The 20,066-nt window shown below is 48.1% G+C and overlaps 1 protein-coding gene across 1 annotated transcript in view; it reads right to left on the reverse strand.

Moving 5' to 3' along the window:
- zranb3 (zinc finger, RAN-binding domain containing 3) overlaps positions 1-20,066 on the reverse strand; it is a 74,425-nt gene that overhangs the window by 9,259 nt on the left and 45,100 nt on the right. The window contains exons 12-18 of the mRNA XM_042317989.1: positions 19,556-19,729; positions 15,629-16,157; positions 11,859-12,233; positions 7,809-7,927; positions 5,414-5,515; positions 3,650-3,792; positions 1,741-1,893 (exon numbers count right to left, since the gene is read on the reverse strand). Of these exons, the coding sequence (XP_042173923.1) occupies positions 1,741-1,893; positions 3,650-3,792; positions 5,414-5,515; positions 7,809-7,927; positions 11,859-12,233; positions 15,629-16,157; positions 19,556-19,729 (1,595 nt within the window). The remainder of the gene's footprint in view (positions 1-1,740; positions 1,894-3,649; positions 3,793-5,413; positions 5,516-7,808; positions 7,928-11,858; positions 12,234-15,628; positions 16,158-19,555; positions 19,730-20,066) is intronic.

Genomic DNA, 20,066 nt, shown 5'->3' on the forward strand with positions numbered 1-20,066 from the left:
CTGTTCTATCCTGCCGGTGCAGCATCTATCCCGCTAGCTGAATATCCATGTCATCATTCAGCCACGATTCCGTGAAACATAAGATATCACAGATATACAGATGTCCCGTTGGTAGGATTTCCGTGATCGTACCTCGTCTAGTTTATTGTCCAATGATTGCACATTGGCGAGTAATATTGACGGTAACGGCAGCTTTCCCAGTTGCCTTCTGCGGATCCTTACGAGGCATCCCGCTTTGTGTCCTCTGTACCTGCGTCTCTTCCTCTTGCAAATAACTGGGATGTTGGCCTTGTCGGGTGTTTGGAGGACGTCCTGTGTTTCCTGCTGGTTGAAGAAAACATCTTCATCTAATCTGAGGTGAGTGAACGCTGTCCTGACATCCTAACTAACTAACTGGTGCCTGTATATAGCCTCGCTACTGTATAGAGCCTCGCTACTGTATAGAGCCTCGCTACTGTATATAGCCTAGCTACTGTATAGAGGCACGCTACTGTATAGAGCCTAGCTACTGTATAGAGCCTCGCTACTGTATAGAGCCTAGCTACTGTATGTAGCCTAGCTACTGTATGTAGCCTAGCTACTGTATAGAGCCTAGCTACTGTATAGAGCCTAGCTACTGTATAGAGCCTAGCTACTGTATAGAGCCTAGCTACTGTATGTAGCCTCGCTACTGTATGTAGCCTAGCTACTGTATAGAGCCTAGCTACTGTATAGAGCCTAGCTACTGTATAGAGCCTAGCTACTGTATAAAGCCTAGCTACTGTATAGAGCCTAGCTACTGTATGTAGCCTAGCTACTGTATAGAGCCTAGCTACTGTTATTTTCACTGTCTTTTTACTGTTGTTTTATTTCTTATCTTACCTATTGTTCACCTAATACCTTTTTTGCACTATTGGTTAGAGCCTGTATGTAAGCATTTCACTCTATGGTCTACTCTACGGTCTACTCTACACCTGTTGTAGTCGACGCACGTGACAAATAAACTTAGATTTGAAACAACGTTGCTTCAACCAGTGTGTGGAAGCTACTGTATTACTATACAGTTACAAGGCATTAATTCAATAGGAACATCTAAGCATGGCTTTGGGGAGCTGGGACATATGGTTGTTGTCTGTGTGAGTCCTCCTCCTGGCTGGAGAAGCAGAGGGAGAGGAAGGTGAGCCTGGACCACTGCCACAGTGTGGATGTGTTTCTTACAGCGCTCCACCAGGGTACTTGCCTGTCCGCACGTTAGGGAACAGATGGGACACGGCTCTCTGGAGCGCCCCCGATGATCCTCGAACCAATCAGCAAGACTCGCTGGGTGAGAGAGAAAGAGCCAGTCCCTGTGGTGGTTGCCATAGCGATGTGCTCCATGTATCCAACAAGCCTTCAGTCAATTGCCTCTAAAACAGTGGATTATAGCCTGGTCGCTCTGTGGTAAACACTCACTGATCCCATAGCCTCTAAAACAGTGGATTATAGCCTGGTTCCTCTGTGGTAAACACTCACTGGTCTTGTACAGGCCAGGACATAGACAAGTGTTCATTGAGCCTCACTGGCGAAACCCACGAAAAGACAGACTTACTTCAACCTTCTAAACGTCAAGTGAGGACACATTTAGTTCCTTGGGTACTGAACAACAATTGTACAGACAGGACATACCGTGGTCTTTCAATGTAATATCATTTCAATGTGGAGGGGAAAGTTTGGCACTGTGAACTAGTGTTGCTATGACTCTCTAGGAGACTGGAAACCTACTTCTCTGGGACGGAGGCAGAGGTGTTGGGTCGTGACATAGAGGCAGTTCTCCTCTTGGTGAAGAAGATCTCCTTGTTGACCATGCGGACAGTTCCTCCATCACACTGGGCCTTACTGAGAGAGGCCTGGGACACATCTTCTTTGGTTAGATACCTGGATGGAGGGAGGAAGAGTATGGTTAGATACCTGGATGGAGGGAGGAAGAGTATGGTTAGGTACCTGGATGGAGGGAGGAAGAGTATGGTTAGATACCAGAACGGAGGGATAGGGGAGGAGAGTGGGAGTTTGGTTAGGATGGAGGGAGGCAGGCAGGGAGGGAGGAGAAAGTTACCTGGGGGGAGGAAAGATGAGAATGAGGAGGAAGAGTAAGGTCAGATAGTTGGATGAGGAGAGGAAGGGGACACATCAAAGAGGAGGAATCTTGAAGAAAGGAGGAGGAGGAAGAAGAAGAGAGGAAGGGGCAGATTTGCATGAAAGAAAGAAGGGGTGAGGGGGCTGTTGGGCTTCAAACAGCCCAGTGTAGAGAGGCTGGATGAAAGGACATGAAAGCCAGGTCCAGCTGACAGTAGTACTGAGAGGTGTTGGGCGGAGGGGTGTGTGTGTGTGTGTCTAAAAGGCTAAACTGATCCTATATCAGCAGCACTCCTACTCTGAGTCCCTTCGTGAAGACAGCCCTGATCCTTCAGGACAACTCAGCACAGCACTACAGCAGAGTCTAACTAACCTCAGGATAATTACCTTCCCATCCATCTCCTTACTACAGGATAATCACCTTCCTACTACAGGATAATCACCTTCCCATCCATCTCCTTACTACAGGATAATCACCTTCCTACTACAGGATAATCACCTTCCCATCCATCTCCTTACTACAGGATAATCACCTTCCCATCCATCTCTTTACTAAACACTAATCACCTTCCCATCCATCTCCTTACTACAAGATAATCACCTTCCCATCCATCTCCTTACTACAAGATAATCACCTTCCTACTACAGGATAATCACCTTCCCATCCATCTCCTTACTACAGGATAATCACCTTCCCATCCATCTCCTTACTACACAATAATCACCTTCCCATCCATCTCCTTACTACAGGATAATCACCTTCCCATCCATCTCCTTACTACAGGATAATCACCTTCCCATCCATCTCCTTACTACACAATAATCACCTTCCCATCCATCTCCTTACTACAGGATAATCACCTTCCCATCCATCTCCTTACTACAGGATAATCACCTTCCCATCCATCTCCTTACTACACAATAATCACCTTCCCATCCATCTCCTTACTACAGGATAATCACCTTCCCATCCATCTCCTTACTACAGGATAATCACCTTCCCATACATCTCCTTACTACAGGATAATCACCTTCCCATCCATCTCCTTACTACAGGATAATCACCTTCCCATCCATCTCCTCACTACAAGATAATCACATTCCCATCCATCTCCTCACTACACAATAATCACCTTCCCATCCATCTCCTTACTACACAATAATCACCTTCCCATCCATCTCCTTACTACAGGATAATCACCTTCCCATCCATCTCCTTACTCCTGTATTGTATTAGCTCAGTTACAGTGTGAATCTCTACCTCTGTAGGAACCAGGGTTCCCAGTTGGACTTAGTTTCTACCATACTTTCTCAGCTTGAAGTCTTTAACCAACATATCATCTCTGGAAATCAGCTTGATGTGCAGTCAATAGGGCAAACCTTGATTAGCGAATAAATCCCACATTCTGTCAAATGCTTTCCTCCTCCGTCCACTGTGATTGGCTCTTGAGACACCCACCCCCACATGAACCAGGATGAATCTGTGATTAACTGATGCCGCCTGGGCACCGACACAGCAGGATGGACACATAGGACAGGTTTCAACCCCCCCACCTACCTCTTGGTGCTGCTGTGTTTGCGCTGGGTGCTGGTCAGTTGGTCCAGGACCAGGACTGGGCTGCAGAACAGGAGACCACTGCGGCGGATCAGTCTCTGCTTCATGGCTGTCAGAGTGCTCCACTGCTGGACAAACCTCAATATCTGACCCACACAGAGAGAGTCACAACACCACTTTAAACCTCAGGGCCTGAACCACACAGAGAGAGTCACAACACCACTTTAAACCTCAGGGCCTGACCCACACAGAGAGTCACAACACCACTTTAAACCTCAATATCTGACCCACACAGAGAGAGTCACAACACCACTTTAAACCTCAGGGCCTGACCCACACAGAGAGTCACAACACCACTTTAAACCTCAATATCTGACCCACACAGAGAGTCACAACACCACTTTAAACCTCAGGGCCTGAACCACACAGAGAGAGTCACAACACCACTTTAAACCTCAGGGCCTGACCCACACAGAGAGTCACAACACCACTTTAAACCTCAATATCTGACCCACACAGAGAGTCACAACACCACTTTAAACCTCAGTACCTGACCCACACAGAGAGTCACAACACCGCTTTAAACCTCAGTGCCTGACCCACACAGAGAGAGTCACAACACCACTTTAAACCTCAGTGCCTGACCCACAGAGAGAGTCACTTCAACACCACTTTAAACCTCAGTGCCTGACCCACACAGAGAGAGTCACTTTGAAGCAGTCAAACAAAGACACAATCTGTAATTCATTTTACAGCCAAACAGCAGCCACATTAAATTAAATGACCATTGAACAGTGCCTTTAAATGACTGTGCCTCTAGGTGACAGCTTCCCTGTAGTGACTACAGTGACGTCTACCTCTAGGTGACAGCTTCCCTGTAGTGACTACAGTGACGTCTACCTCTAGGTGACAGCTTCCCTGTAGTGACTACAGTGACGTCTACCTCTAGGTGACAGCTTCCCTGTAGTGACTACAGTGACGTCTACCTCTAGGTGACAGCTTCCCTGTAGTGACTACAGTGACGTCTACCTAGGTGACAGCTTACCCTAGGTGACAGCTTCCTGTGACTACAGTGACGTCTACCTCTAGGTGACAGCTTCCCTGTAGTGACTACAGTGACGTCTACCTCTAGGTGACAGCTTCCAGACTACAGTGACGTCTACCTCTAGGTGACAGCTTCTCCTGTAGTGACTACAGTGACGTCTACCTCTAGGTGACAGCTTCCCTGTAGTGACTACAGTGACGTCTACCTCTAGGTGACAGCTTCCCTGTAGTGACTACAGTGACGTCTACCTCTAGGTGACAGCTTCCCTGTAGTGACTACAGTGACGTCTACCTCTAGGTGACCTCCTGTGACTAGACTACAGTGATGTCTACCTCTAGGTGACCTCCTGTGACTAGACTACAGTGATGTCTACCTCTAGGTGACCTCCTGTGACTAGACTACAGTGATGTCTACCTCTAGGTGACCTCCTGTGACTAGACTACAGTGATGTCTACCTCTAGGTGACCTCCTGTGACTAGACTACAGTGATGTCTACCTCTAGGTGACCTCCTGTGACTAGACTACAGTGATGTCTACCTCTAGGTGACCTCCTGTGACTAGACTACAGTGATGTCTACCTCTAGGTGACCTCCTGTGACTAGACTACAGTGATGTCTACCTCTAGGTGACCTCCTGTGACTAGACTACAGTGTTGTCTACCTCTAGGTGACCTCCTGTGACTAGACTACAGTGATGTCTACTTGCGGGTCAAACAAACCGACCTGTGTCCTGTTCTCTCTGCGTCTGAAGGCTTCAGGCAGGTCCTCCCAGCTGTCCAGTTTAATGTCCAGAGGAATGAAATTCCAGTGCAGTGGACTGTCCTCCTGATGAAGGGAGAGACACAGAGGATAAGATAAGACACATTCACACACTTCAGCTGTAAGCCAAGTCCTCTTACATTATACTTTACATTTCACCCAGATTGACAAATCTGATCCCATTTTCATTTAGCAGTTGATTAAATCCATTTCTGAATAATGTGAGTGGCCTAGGATTAATCAAATCGGACATGATTTAAAAGGGTAAACCACATCTGATTTATGCCTTAAAAGGGTATTGATATGTTGAAGAAGGTAGATAAGATGCTTATCCTTTGATGGTACATAAGAGGTCTGTCACAGAACATTTTACATTTCCATTTCAATTGGTCACTCATATCAAAGACATATTGGACTACAGGTATTAAAGAGGGGAAATGAAGGAGTAGGAGAGAGGAGGAAGAGGAGAGAGGGGAAGGAGGAGGAGGGAGGAGGAAGAGGAGAGAGGGGAAGAGGAGTAGGAGAGAGGAGAAGGAGGAGGAAGAGGAGAGAGGGGAAGGAGGAGGCAGAGGAGAGAGGGGAAGAGGAGTAGGAGAGAGGGGAAGAGGAGAGGGGAAGGAGGAGGAAGAGGAGAAGTAAGAGGAGGAGGAGAGGGGAAGGAGGAGAGAGGGGAAGATGGAGGCGAGAGGCAGAAGAGGGGACGAGGAGGCGAGAGGGGAAGAGGAAGGAGGAGGGGAAGAGGAGGCAAGGGGAAGGGGACGAGGAGGGGCGAGAGGGGAAGAGGAGGCGAGAGGGGAAGAGGAGGCGAGAGGGGAAGAGGAGGCGAGAGGGGAAGAGGAAGAGGGGAAGAGGAGGCGAGAGGGGAAGAGGAGGCGAGAGGGGAAGAGGAGGCGAGAGGGGAAGAGGAGGCGAGAGGGGAAGAGGAGGCGAGAGGGGAAGAGGAGGCGAGAGGGGAAGAGGAGGCGAGAGGGGAAGAGGAGAGGGGAGAGGGGACAGAGGGGAGAGGAAGAAGAGGAAGAGGAGGAGGGGAAGAGGAGGCGAGAGGGGAAGAGGAGACGAGAGAGGGAGGGGACGAGGAGGCGAGAGGGGACGAGGAGGCGAGAGGGGACGAGGAGGCGAGAGGGGACGAGGAGGCGAGAGGGGAAGAGGAGGCGAGAGGGGAAGAGGAGGCGAGAGGGGAAGAGGAGGCGAGAGGGGACGAGGAGGCGAGAGGGGACGAGGAGGCGAGAGGGGACGAGGAGGCGAGAGGGGACGAGGAGGCGAGAGGGGACGAGGAGGCGAGAGGGGAAGAGGAGGCGAGAGGGGAGAGGAGGCGAGAGGGGGACGAGGAGGCGAGAGGGGACGAGGAGGCGAGAGGGGACGAGGAGGAGGAGAGGGGAGGAGGCGAGAGAGGGACGAGGAGGCGAGAGGGGACGAGGAGGCGAGAGGGGAGGCGAGAGGGGGAGGAGGAGGCGAGAGGGGCGAGAGGCGAGGAGGCGAGAGGGGACGAGGAGGCGAGAGGGGACGAGGAGGCGAGAGGGGACGAGGAGGGAGAGGGGACGAGGAGGCGAGAGGGGACGAGGAGGCGAGAGGGGACGAGGAGGCGAGAGGGGACGAGGAGGCGAGAGGGGACGAGGAGGCGAGAGGGGACGAGGAGGCGAGAGGGGACGAGGAGGCGAGAGGGGACGAGGAGGCGAGAGGGGACGAGGAGGCGAGAGGGGACGAGGAGGCGAGAGGGGACGAGGAGGCGAGAGGGGACGAGGAGGCGAGAGGGGAAGAGGAGGCGAGAGGGGAAGAGGAGGCGAGAGAGGGCACGAGGAGGCGAGAGGGGAAGAGGAGGCGAGAGGGGAAGAGGAGGCGAGAGGGCACGAGGAGGCGAGAGGGGACGAGGAGGCGAGAGGGGAAGAGGAGGCGAGAGGGGACGAGGAGGCGAGAGGGCACGAGGAGGCGAGAGGGGACGAGGAGGCGAGAGGGGACGAGGAGGCGAGAGGGGACGAGGAGGCGAGAGGGCACGAGGAGGCGAGAGGGCACGAGGAGGCGAGAGGGCACGAGGAGGCGAGGGGACGAGGAGGCGAGAGGGCACGAGGAGGCGAGAGGGGAAGAGGAGGCGAGAGGGGAAGAGGAGGCGAGAGGGGACGAGGAGGCGAGAGGGCACGAGGAGGCGAGAGGGGACGAGGAGGCGAGAGGGACGAGGAGGCGAGAGGGGACGAGGAGGCGAGAGGGGACGAGGAGGCGAGAGGGGACGAGGAGGCGAGAGGGGACGAGGAGGCGAGAGGGGACGAAGAGGCGAGAGGGGACGAAGAGGCGAGAGGGGACGAAGAGGCGAGAGGGGACGAGGAAGGAGGAGTGTTGAGTACAGAGTAGCAGCATCGTCATGTACCTGGGAGTAAAGGTAGATACGCTCAGTGTTCTTGCTGGCGCAGAACTTCATGTTGGGGTACAGGGGGAGACTGGCTGTAGCATCACCATCAGCAGGACTAAATACACTGTCTGTCTGGGCTGCAGAGAGGGAGAGAGGAGAAAGGTCACTACGGTCTAGGGGTGAGGCTCCCTAATGATCACAATGCCTGCAAGAAAAGGTCAATTGGTGGAAATCAGACTCCATATTACATCTAGGAGGGACAGTCACAGTACACAGCAGCTTTACTTAGAACAGACAGGATATCTATCTAGGTGGACGACAGCAGCTTTAGTTAGAACAGACAGGATATCTATCTAGGTGACGACAGCAGCTTTAGTTAGAACAGACAGGATATCTATCTAGGTGACGACAGCAGCTTTAGTTAGAACAGACAGGATATCTATCTAGGTGACGACAGCAGCTTTAGTTAGAACAGACAGGATATCTATCTAGGTGGAAGACAGCAGCTTTAGTTAGAACAGACAGGATATCTATCTAGGTGACGACAGCAGCTTTAGTTAGAACAGACAGGATATCTATCTAGGTGGCAACAGCAGCTTTAGTTAGAACAGACAGGATATCTATCTAGGTGGAAGACAGCAGCTTTAGTTAGAACAGACAGGATATCTATCTAGGTGGCAACAGCAGCTTTAGTTAGAACAGACAGGATATCTATCTAGGTGGAAGACAGCAGCTTTAGTTAGAACAGACAGGATATCTATCTAGGTGACGACAGCAGCTTTAGTTAGAACAGACAGGATATCTATCTAGGTGGCAACAGCACCTTTAGTTAGAACAGACAGGATATCTATCCAGGTGGCGACAGCAGCTTTAGTTAGAACAGACAGGATATCTATCTAGGTGGAAGACAGCAGCTTTAGTTAGAACAGACAGGATATCTATCTAGGTGGCAACAGCAGCTTTAGTTAGAACAGACAGGATATCTATCTAGGTGGAAGACAGCAGCTTTAGTTAGAACAGACAGGATATCTATCTAGGTGGCACGACAGCAGCTTTAGTTAGAACAGACAGGATATCTATCTAGGTGGCAGACAGCAGCTTTAGTTAGAACAGACAGGATATCTATCTAGGTGGAAGACAGCAGCTTTAGTTAGAACAGACAGGATATCTATCTAGGTGGAAGACAGCAGCTTTAGTTAGAACAGACAGGATATCTATCTAGGTGGAAGACAGCAGCTTTAGTTAGAACAGACAGGATATCTATCTAGGTGGAAGACAGCAGCTTTAGTTAGAACAGACAGGATATCTATCTAGGTGAAGACACAGCTTTAGTTAGAACAGACAGGATATCTATCTGTGGTTTAGTTAGAACAGACAGGATATCTATCTGTGGTCTAGAAGCTTTAGTTAGAACAGACAGGATATCTATCTGGTCTGCGACAGCAGCTCTGTGGTCTAGAACAGACAGGATATCTATCTGTGGTCTAGAATCGAATGCCTCTCTGTGGTCTAGAATCAGAATGGATATCTGTGGTCTAGAATGGAATGCCTCTCTGTGGTCTAGAATCTAATGCCTCTCTGTGGTCCAGAATCTAATGCCTCTCTGTGGACAGAATCTAATGCCTCTCTGTGGTACAGAATCTAATGCCTCTCTGTGGTCTAGAATCTAATGCCTCTCTGTGGTCTAGAATCTAATGCCTCTCTGTGGTCTAGAATCTAATGCCTCTCTGTGGTCCAGAATCTAATGCCTCTCTGTGGTCCAGAATCTAATGCCTCTCTGTGGTCTAGAATCTAATGCCTCTCTGTCGTCTAGAATCGAATGCCTCTCTGTCGTCTAGAATCGAATGCCTCTCTGCCGTCTAGAATCTAATGCCTCTCTGTCGTCTAGAATCTAATGCCTCTCTGCCGTCTAGAATCTAATGCCTCTCTGTCGTCTAGAATCTAATGCCTCTCTGTCGTCTAGAATCTAATGCCTCTCTGTCGTCTAGAATCTAATGCCTCTCTGTCGTCTAGAATCTAATGCCTCCCTGTCGTCTAGAATCTAATGCCTCCCTGTGGTCTAGAATCTAATGCCTCTCTGTCGTCTAGAATCTAATGCCTCTCTGTCGTCTAGAATCTAATGCCTCTCTGTCGTCTAGAATCCTCTCCCTCTCTGTCTTCTAGAATCCTCTCCCTCTCTGTCGTCTAGAATCCTCTCCCTCTCTGTCGTCTAGAATCCTCTCCCTCTCTGTCGTCTAGAATCCTCTCCCTCTCTGTCGTCTAGAATCCTCCCTCTCTGTCGTCTAGAATCCTCTCCCTCTCTGTCGTCTAGAATCCTCTCCCTCTCTGTCTTCTAGAATCCTCTCCTTCTCTGTCTTCTAGAATCCTCTCCCTCTGTCTTCTAGAATCCTCTCCCTCTCTCCCTCTCTGTCTTCTAGAGTCCTCTCCCTCTCTGTCGTCTAGAATCCTCTCCCTCTGTCTTCTAGAATCCTCTCCCTCTCTGTCTTCTAGAATCCTCTCCCTCTCTCCCTCTCTGTCTTCTAGAGTCCTCTCCCTCTCTGTCGTCTAGAATCCTCTCCCTCTGTCGTCTAGAATCCTCTCCCTCTCTGTCGTCTAGAATCCTCTCCCTCTCTGTCTTCTAGAATCCTCTCCCTCTCTGTCTTCTAGAATCCTCTCCCTCTCTGTCTTCTAGAATCCTCTCCCTCTCTGTCTTCTAGAATCCTCTCCCTCTCTGTCTTCTAGAATCCTCTCCCTCTCTGTCTTCTAGAATCCTCTCCCTCTCTGTCTTCTAGAATCCTCTCTCGATGGGAAACATGTGTTAACATTGTCAAAGCAAGTGAAGTAGATAATAATCAAAAAGTGAAATAAACAATAAAAATGAACAGTAAACATTTCACTCACAGAAGTTCCAAAAGAATAAAGACATTACAAATGTCATATTATGTCTATATACAATGTTGTAACAATGTGCAAATAGTTAGTACAAAAGGGAAAATAAATAAACATAAATATGGGTTGTATTTACAATGTTCTTCACTGGTTGACCTTTTCTTGTGGCAACAGGTCACACATCTTGCTGCAGTGATGTCACACTGTGGTATTTCACCCAATATATAAAGGGAGTTTCTAACAATTGGTTTTGTTTTTGAATTCTTTGTGGATCTGTGTAATCTGAGGGAAATATGTGTCTCTAATATAGTCATACATTGGGCAGGAGGTTAGGAAGTGCACCACAGTTTCCACCTCATTTTGTGGGCAGTGAGCACATAGCCTGTCTTCTCTTGAGAGCCAGGTCTGCCTACGGCGGCCTTTCTCAACAGCAAGGCTCTGCTCACCGAGTCTCTCTCTCTCTGTCACTCCAAACCCCATAGGTCACTTTTATTGGTCCACTGCAGTGTTCCACATGAACCCTGAGACTGAAGGAGGTCAGTCTGGAAATAGAACCCCCAGCCACTAGTGTCACATCACCATCAGAAGTGAGTGACATACACAAGGCCATCAACTGCCATTAAATGAGCTTCAGGAAAAGTCCTGAATGGGAAAGACAAGACAAGGGAGGACTAACAGAACACAGTTATTTTTTTCTGGACATATTTCTGGATCAGAATGTGTGATGTGTTATGATGACTGGGTGCAGGGGTGTCTGGAACTGGTTGGTGCTGTTGAGGGTGTTAATTCATGTAGAGACAGAGACAGAGACAGACAGACATAATATGACTCATTCTTATGGAGTTTTTCAGAGCAATTAAAAAGCAATTAAAAACTTGAGGTAAATGCAAAATACACTAAATAAAAGCAATTTTATGAACCTTTAGTTTAGAGCCAGTTTAAATCCCATAAGACTGTGAAGAGAAGAAACAATCCCCTTCTATAATAATACTAACAATAATAAGTCACACCCTCCCTTACCCAATCACCACACAACGGAGGGAGGCAGCTGGCGGCATATTGATGACTACCTCAGTGATACATAGCATTACAGCATTACAACATATGGGTGACTATTCACCCCAGACAATATCCCCCAGATATGTAGAAGGAAAGAAGGAAAGGAGGGTAGCAGGAAAGGGAAGATTAAAGTTGGATTACCATCAGTGTGCTCATGAGGGCCTGACTGGTCCTCTCCTGGTGATTGTTTGCCTTTGAGCTTCTCCTCCTCCTGCTCTCTCTGTTGACCGTCTGTCTGTCTCTCCTCCTCCTGCCCTCTCTGTTGACCGTCTGTCTGTCTCTCCTCCTCCTGCTCTCTCTGTTGACCGTCTGTCTGTCTTTCCTCCTCCTGCCCTCTCTCTTGACCGTCCGTCTGTGGTTCAGTTGTCCTGGGAGAGGCAGGACCAGGACAGGGGGGGTCCTCCTGCTTGCTGTCCGACCCAGAGAGGACGATCCAGGGGTGTTCTCTAGGGGTGGACTGATCAGGCCTGGAGCCTGGGGACACAGCAGGTGAACCTGTGGATTGTGTGTCTGGAGCTGAGAGGTGGAAGAGAGAAAACACCAGGTTCTTTATAGATGTACATGTAGCCTAACAGTTCATATCCGTGTAGAAAACATGTACAACCACACAGATGAGTTTTGTACAGTTGTGTTCAGTGAAATGTCCAAAGGCCAAGATTACAGGAAGTAGTTCAAAGACCTGTTAGGGGAGCAGAGAAGCAATGCGTCACACAGTCACTAAAATAATGTGTGAATTCAAATGTGAGCAGCTGCTTGTTGAGAGACACAGATTCTTGTCATTCTGCTCAGACAGCGTGGAATATTTGTGACTTGGTAACACACGGTGAAAACTAATGAAATGCTGCTGATATGTTGAAAATGAGCAGGATACGGGCCATCAATATCTAACTGATTCTCAACTCAAATTTCATCTGTGGGCAATTATGGGCCCCTTCTTGGATAAATTGTGACATCCTGAACGTGTTTTGTTTCGTTGTGGACGAACAGGGGAAGAACTGGAACTAACAGACTAATTCATGATGTTTCCATTGTAAGGTTTGTTTCTGAAAGGCCATCCTCTTATAGATTTTCTCAAATGTCACCTGAATTTCCCAGCGCCCGACGCCGAGCCCCTACAACTAACGAGCTGAGGGGACCAGAGACTGCAGCTCAATTCTCCTCAGACTAGACTACTGCCTGCCAAACAAGACATTCTCCTCAGACTAGACTGCTGCCTGCCAAACAAGACACTCTCCTCAGACTAGACTGCTGCCTGCCAAACAAGACATTCTCCTCAGACTAGACTGCTGCCTGCCAAACAAGACATTCTCCTCAGACTAGACTGCTGCCTGCCAAACAAGACATTCTCCTCCACTGCTGCCTGCCAAACAAGACACTCAGACTAGAGCCTGCCAAACAAGACATTCTCCTCAGACTAGACTGCTGCCTGCCAAACAAGACATTCTCCTCAGACTAGACTGCTGCCTGCCAAACAAGACATTCTCCTCAGACTAGACTACTGCCTGCCAAACAAGACATTCTCCTCAGACTAGACTGCTGCCTGCCAAACAAGACATTCTACTCAGACTAGACTGCTGCCTGCCAAACAAGACATTCTCCTCAGACTAGACTGCTGCCTGTCAAACAAGACATTCTCCTCAGACTAGACTACTGCCTGCCAAACAAGACATTCTCCTCAGACTAGACTGCTGCCTGCCAAACAAGACACTCTCCTGACGATTCTAAAAAAAGTGATCTTTGTCAAAAGTCTGAGAATGCAATATGCATTTATTTCCTAATGCTGTGATATAATAGTGTTTATTTTCTCAGCATTTCCTGTTTGGTGACAGTGATTACAGTGTCATGTTGAGAGATGTGAAGTCTTAATACCATCAGGGTTGTTGTTGTGCCTCGGTTGTCATTACAGATCTGATGGCCTGGTAAATTCCCCTTCTAACATGCTGCCTGTGGTGCCCGCAGTACCACAACAGAGAACCGTGTTTGTTTGCTGATTAGATATCAAACATTACACACCTCAGTCAAGCATGACATGGAGATGATTTTGTTAACGGATTGTGTGTGTGTGTGTGTGTGACAAAAAAAACACAATTGTAATGGTGTGTTTGATCAGTCCTTGATGATCGAGCTAGTCTAGCATAGAAGTACAATGTTTGTTCTAGTGATCCTATTTCTATGATTGAGACCACCCTCCTCTAGTGTTGACAGACAGTCAGGTGCCTGTATAACATCCCCTACAACAACCCAGCCTTACAGAGCAACAACCCAGCCTTACAGAGCAACAACCCAGCCTTACAGAGCAACAACCCAGCCTTACAGAGCAACAACCCAGCCTTACAGAGCAACAACCCAGCCTTACAGAGCAGCCTTACAGAGCAACAACCCAGCCTTACAGAGCAACAACCCAACCCAGCCTTACAGAGCAACAACCCAACCCAGCCTTACAGAGCAACAACCCAACCCAGCCTTACAGAGCAACAACCCAACCCAGCCTTACAGAGCAACAACCCAGCCTTACAGAGCAACAACCCAGCCTTACAGAGCAACAACCCAGCCTTACAGAGCAACAACCCAGCCTTACAGAGCAACAACCCAGCCTTACAGAGCAAACCCAACCCAGCCTTACAGAGCAACAACCCAACCCAGCCTTACAGAGCAACAAGCCTTACAGAGCAACAACCCAGCCTTACAGAGCAACAACCCAACCCAGCCTTACAGAGCAACAACAACCCAGCCTACAGAGCAACAACCCAGCCTTACAGAGCAACAACCCAGCCTTACAGAGCAACAACCCAGCCTTACAGAGCAACAACCCAGCCTTACAGAGCAACAACCCAGCCTTACAGAGCAACAACCCAGCCTTACAGAGCAACAACCCAACAGAGCAACAACCCAGCCTTACAGAGCAACAACCCAGCCTTACAGAGCAACAACCCAGCCTTACAGAGCAACAACCCAGCCTTACAGAGCAACAACCCAGCCTTACAGAGCAGCAACCCAGCCTTACAGAGCAACAACCCAACCCAGCCTTACAGAGCAACAACAGAGCCAACCCAGCCTTACAGAGCAACAACCCAGCCTTACAGAGCAACAACCCAGGCTTACAGAGCAACAACCCAGCCTTACAGAGCAACAACCCAGCCTTACAGAGCAACAACCCAGCCTTACAGAGCAACAACCCAGCCTTACAGAGCAACAACCCAGCCTTACAGAGCAACAACCCAGCCTTACAGAGCAACAACCCAGCCTTACAGAGCAACAACCCAGCCTTACAGAGCAACAACCCAGCCTTACAGAGCAACAACCCAGCCTTACAGAGCAACAACCCAGCCTTACAGAGCAACAACCCAGGCAGGTAGCAGGGTTATTCTGGGTTATTATTACTGAGAGACAGACAGGAGGGATGCTGCTGTGTGAATTCCCTGTGCCGCTCGTTCGTGATGGATGGAAGAACAGGTAATCCTTTAAAGACTGAGGACTGATCTCAACCCTCCTTCACCCCCCTCTTTACGCCCTCCACTTCCCCCCGGTACTGCCAACTGAACCAGGAGGTGTCTGTGTTTGAGGAGAGACAGTTACCTTCCTTCTCCCAGTCCTATTAGATAGTCAGCCAGAGTGCCTTGGGGAACTTTAACTTCAGCCGGGGCCAATTCATCAACTTTACTTTGTAAACTTTGAGACGCGCTGCACAACGAGAACAGGCCTTGTGACTGTTTCTCACTTGACAGTCAGGTGAACAGTGTGTTGCGTCCTCTTCTACTCGTTGTCATCTAGCAGAGACACGTTGTCACGCTGGTCTATTTCTGACTTGGTGTATGTTACGCCTGCCAACGTGTGTGTGTGTGTGTGTGTGTGTGTGTGTGTGTGTGTGTGTGTATGTGTGTGTGTGTGTGTATGTGTGTGTGTGTACTCACCAGTGCTGGGCCTGTGGAGTGGGGACTCACACACCTCACAGTAAAGGAGCAGGATGCTGTTGGAGTAAGTACAGGCCCCACAGCTCCACTCATCTCCCTTCCCCTGATCTGGTGGTCCTGGTCTGGGGCTCAACCTTGGTTGCGGGGTCCCTTTCTCAGAGAGCCGACGGGGGGTAAACAGAGAGGCCAGGGGGCTGCTACTGGTGTCTCTCCCCCCATGGAGGGACCTCCTTTTCCCCCCAAGACGAGACCTGGGGCTGTGGGTAGCACTGGGGGTGAGGGTGGAGGTGGGCAGCCGCAGCCTCTTCACCTGGGGAGAGAAGTCTAGGTCCTGGAGGTCAGGGGGATCTTGGGAGTTGTAGTTTTTCTCCTTGTCACTCTCTGAGTTCTCCACATCTATAGAACCCTCCTTCTCTGAGGGGGTAACGGGGGAAAGGCAAACCTCACCCTCTGTTCTTTTCCTCTTCTTCTCTTTTCCCGCGTCCGGAGAGAAGAACGAACGGATGTCGTGCTGTTTGTCCTTCTCAAACTGCAGAGAGGAGGGATAGAGTCACGGGAGAGTCACTGTTGTAAAACCTGTCCTTCATCTGATCTGTTGTAAAACCTGTCCTTCATCTGATCTGTTGTAAAGCATGTCATTCATCTGATCTGTTGTAAAGCCTGTCCTTCATCTGATCTGTTGTAAAGCCTGTCCTTCATCTGATCTGTTGTAAAGCCTGTCCTTCATCTGATCTGTTGTAAAGCCTGTCCTTCATCTGATCTGTTGTAAAGCCTGTCATTCATCTGATCTGTTGTAAAGCCTGTCCTTCATCTGATCTGTTGTAAAGCCTGTCATTCATCTGATCTGTTGTAAAGCCTGTCCTTCATCTGATCTGTTGTAAAGCCTGTCATTCATCTGATCTGTTGTAAAACCTGTCATTCATCTGATCTGTTGTAAAACCTGTCATTCATCTGATCTGTTGTAAAACCTGTCATTCATCTGATCTGTTGTAAAGCCTGTCCTTCATCTGATCTGTTGTAAAGCCTGTCCTACTGATCTGTTGTAAAGCCCGTCATTCATCTGATCTGTTGTAAAGCCTGTCCTTCATCTGATCTGTTGTAAAGCCCGTCATTCATCCGATCTGTTGTAAAGCCTGTCCTTCTGATCTGTTGTAAAGCCTGTCCTACTGATCTGTTGTAAAGCCCGTCATTCATCTGATCTGTTGTAAAGCCCGTCATTCATCTGATCTGTTGTAAAGCCCGTCATTCATCCGATCTGTTGTAAAGCCTGTCCTTCTGATCTGTTGTAAAGCCTGTCCTACTGATCTGTTGTAAAGCCTGTCCTTCTGATCTGTTGTAAAGCCTGTCATTCATCCGATCTGTTGTAAAGCCTGTCCTTCTGATCTGTTGTAAAGCCTGTCATTCATCCGATCTGTTGTAAAGCCTGTCCTTCTGATCTGTTGTAAAGCCTGTCATTCATCCGATCTGTTGTAAAGCCTGTCCTTCTGATCTGTTGTAAAGCCCATCATTCATCTGATCTAACAGTATCATGTTAGAGTTCATTTTGTCCCTTTAGACCTCTTTTGAGAGAGAGAACTAACACATTATATTCATAAATAATAGCAGTTTCCAGATAATATGATGCATTATCGTTTAGTAATATGTATGATACATTATCGTTTGGTAATATATATGATGCATTATCAGTTCGTAATATGTATACTACATTACCGTTTAGTGATGTGTATGCTACACTATCATTTAGTGATGTGTATACTGCATTATCGTTTAGTGGTATGTGTACACTACATTATCGTTTAGTGTTATATATAATACATTATCATGTAGAGATATGTATACTACATTATCGGTTAGAGAAATGTATACTACATTATCGTTTAGTGATATGCATACTACATTATCGTTTAGTGATATGTATAATACATTATCGTTTAGTGATATGTATGATGCACCTACATGTCTATACTGTTAGACAGACATAAACATAAAGTAGCAGTGTGATTGCTAGGATTCAAAACCTTCCCAGTGTTAGAACACCATCTGCACACACATTAAAGAACCCAGATCACTAGACCAGTGACTCACATGGTTAAAGAACCCAGATCACTAGACCAGTGACTCACATGGTTAAAGAACCCAGATCACTAGACCAGTGCCTCACATGGTTAAAGAACCCAGATCACTAGACCAGTGCCTCACATGGTTAAAGAACCCAGATCACTAGACCAGTGCCTCACATGGTTAAAGAACCCAGATCACTAGACCAGTGCCTCACATGGTTAAAGAACCCAGATCACTAGACCAGTGCCTCACATGGTTAAAGAACCCAGATCACTAGACCAGTGCCTCACATGGTTAAAGAACCCAGATCACTAGACCAGTGCCTCACATGGTTAAAGAACCCAGATCACTAGACCAGTGCCTCACATGGTTAAAGAACCCAGATCACTAGACCAGTGCCTCACATGGTTAAAGAACCCAGATCACTAGACCAGTGCCTCACATGGTTAAAGAACCCAGATCACTAGACCAGTGCCTCACATGGTTAAAGAACCCAGATCACTAGACCAGTGCCTCACATGGTTAAAGAACCCAGATCACTAGACCAGTGCCTCACATGGTTAAAGAACCCAGATCACTAGACCAGTGCCTCACATGGTTAAAGAACCCAGATCACTAGACCAGTGCCTCACATGGTTAAAGAACCCAGATCACTAAACCAGTGCCTCACATGGTTAAAGAACCCAGATCACTAAACCAGTGCCTCACATGGTTAAAGAACCCAGATCACTAGACCAGTGACTCACATGGTTAAAGAACCCAGATCACTAGACCAGTGCCTCACATGGTTAAAGAACCCAGATCACTAAACCAGTGCCTCACATGGTTAAAACCCAGATCACTAGACCAGCGCCTCACATGGTTAAAGAACCCAGATCACTAGACCAGTGCCTCACATGGTTAAAGAACCCAGATCACTAGACCAGTGCCTCACATGGTTAAAACCCAGATCACTAGACCAGTGCCTCACATGGTTAAAGAACCCAGATCACTAGACCAGTGCCTCACATGGTTAAAGAACCCAGATCACTAGACCAGTGCCTCACATGGTTAAAGAACCCAGATCACTAGACCAGTGCCTCACATGGTTAAAACCCAGATTACTAGACCAGTGACTCACATGGTTAAAGAACCCAGATCACTAGACCAGTGCCTCACATGGTTAAAGAACCCAGATCACTAGACCAGTGCCTCACATGGTTAAAACCCAGATCACTAGACCAGTGCCTCACATGGTTAAAACCCAGATCACTAGACCAGTGCCTCACATGGTTAAAGAACCCAGATCACTAGACCAGTGACTCACATGGTTAAAGAACCCAGATCACTAGACCAGTGCCTCACATGGTTAAAGAACCCAGATCACTAGACCAGTGCCTCACATGGTTAAAGAACCCAGATCACTAGACCAGTGCCTCACATGGTTAAAACCCAGATCACTAGACCAGTGACTCACATGGTTAAAGAACCCAGATCACTAGACCAGTGACTCACATGGTTAAAGAACCCAGATCACTAGACCAGTGCCTCACATGGTTAAAGAACCCAGATCACTAGACCAGTGCCTCACATGGTTAAAGAACCCAGATCACTAGACCAGTGCCTCACATGGTTAAAACCCAGATCACTAGACCAGTGACTCACATGGTTAAAGAACCCAGATCACTAGACCAGTGCCTCACATGGTTAAAACCCAGATTACTAGACCAGTGCCTCACATGGTTAAAGAACCCAGATCACTAGACCGGTGCCTCACATGGTTAAAGAACCCAGATCACTAGACCGGTGCCTCACATGGTTAAAACCCAGATCACTAGACCGGTGCCTCACATGGTTAAAACCCAGATCACTAGACCAGTGACTCACATGGTTAAAGAACACGGGATCTTTGTCATTGTCAACCACTCCTCCTGCTGCAAGGGTCGTCTCGCTTGGTGTCCACGCCTCGGCGAAATTCAGGAAGTCCCATTTGTCCTTATCCCCCAACTCTGCCTTTAAGTACTCCTTCTTACCGTTCAGAGTACTGCCCGTTACCGTTTCCTGTCAACAACAACACAGTCTCCTATCAGAACAACACGTACAGGGATACTCCACTCAAAAATAAAATGTTTTGGACTTTCAAGAAGCATTTTCCTTTTAAGCACTTAATGGCAGAAAATTGACTAAATCAGGGAGGCGCAATCAGGACTTGTCCAATAAGAAACATTTGTTTTGCTACAATGTGCACTAATGAATGTGACCATAAACTGCTCTGTTCTTTGCAGCATTAACATTAACATTAGAATTAACAACAACAAGGTCAATAAACAACAAATAAACACCAAGGTCAACAACCTCACTCTGATACATCTGTAATGGTCTTTAAAAAAATGTTTTA

This window comes from Oncorhynchus tshawytscha, unplaced genomic scaffold (genome assembly GCF_018296145.1).
Source record: "Oncorhynchus tshawytscha isolate Ot180627B unplaced genomic scaffold, Otsh_v2.0 Un_contig_4972_pilon_pilon, whole genome shotgun sequence".
NCBI lineage: Eukaryota > Metazoa > Chordata > Actinopteri > Salmoniformes > Salmonidae > Oncorhynchus > Oncorhynchus tshawytscha.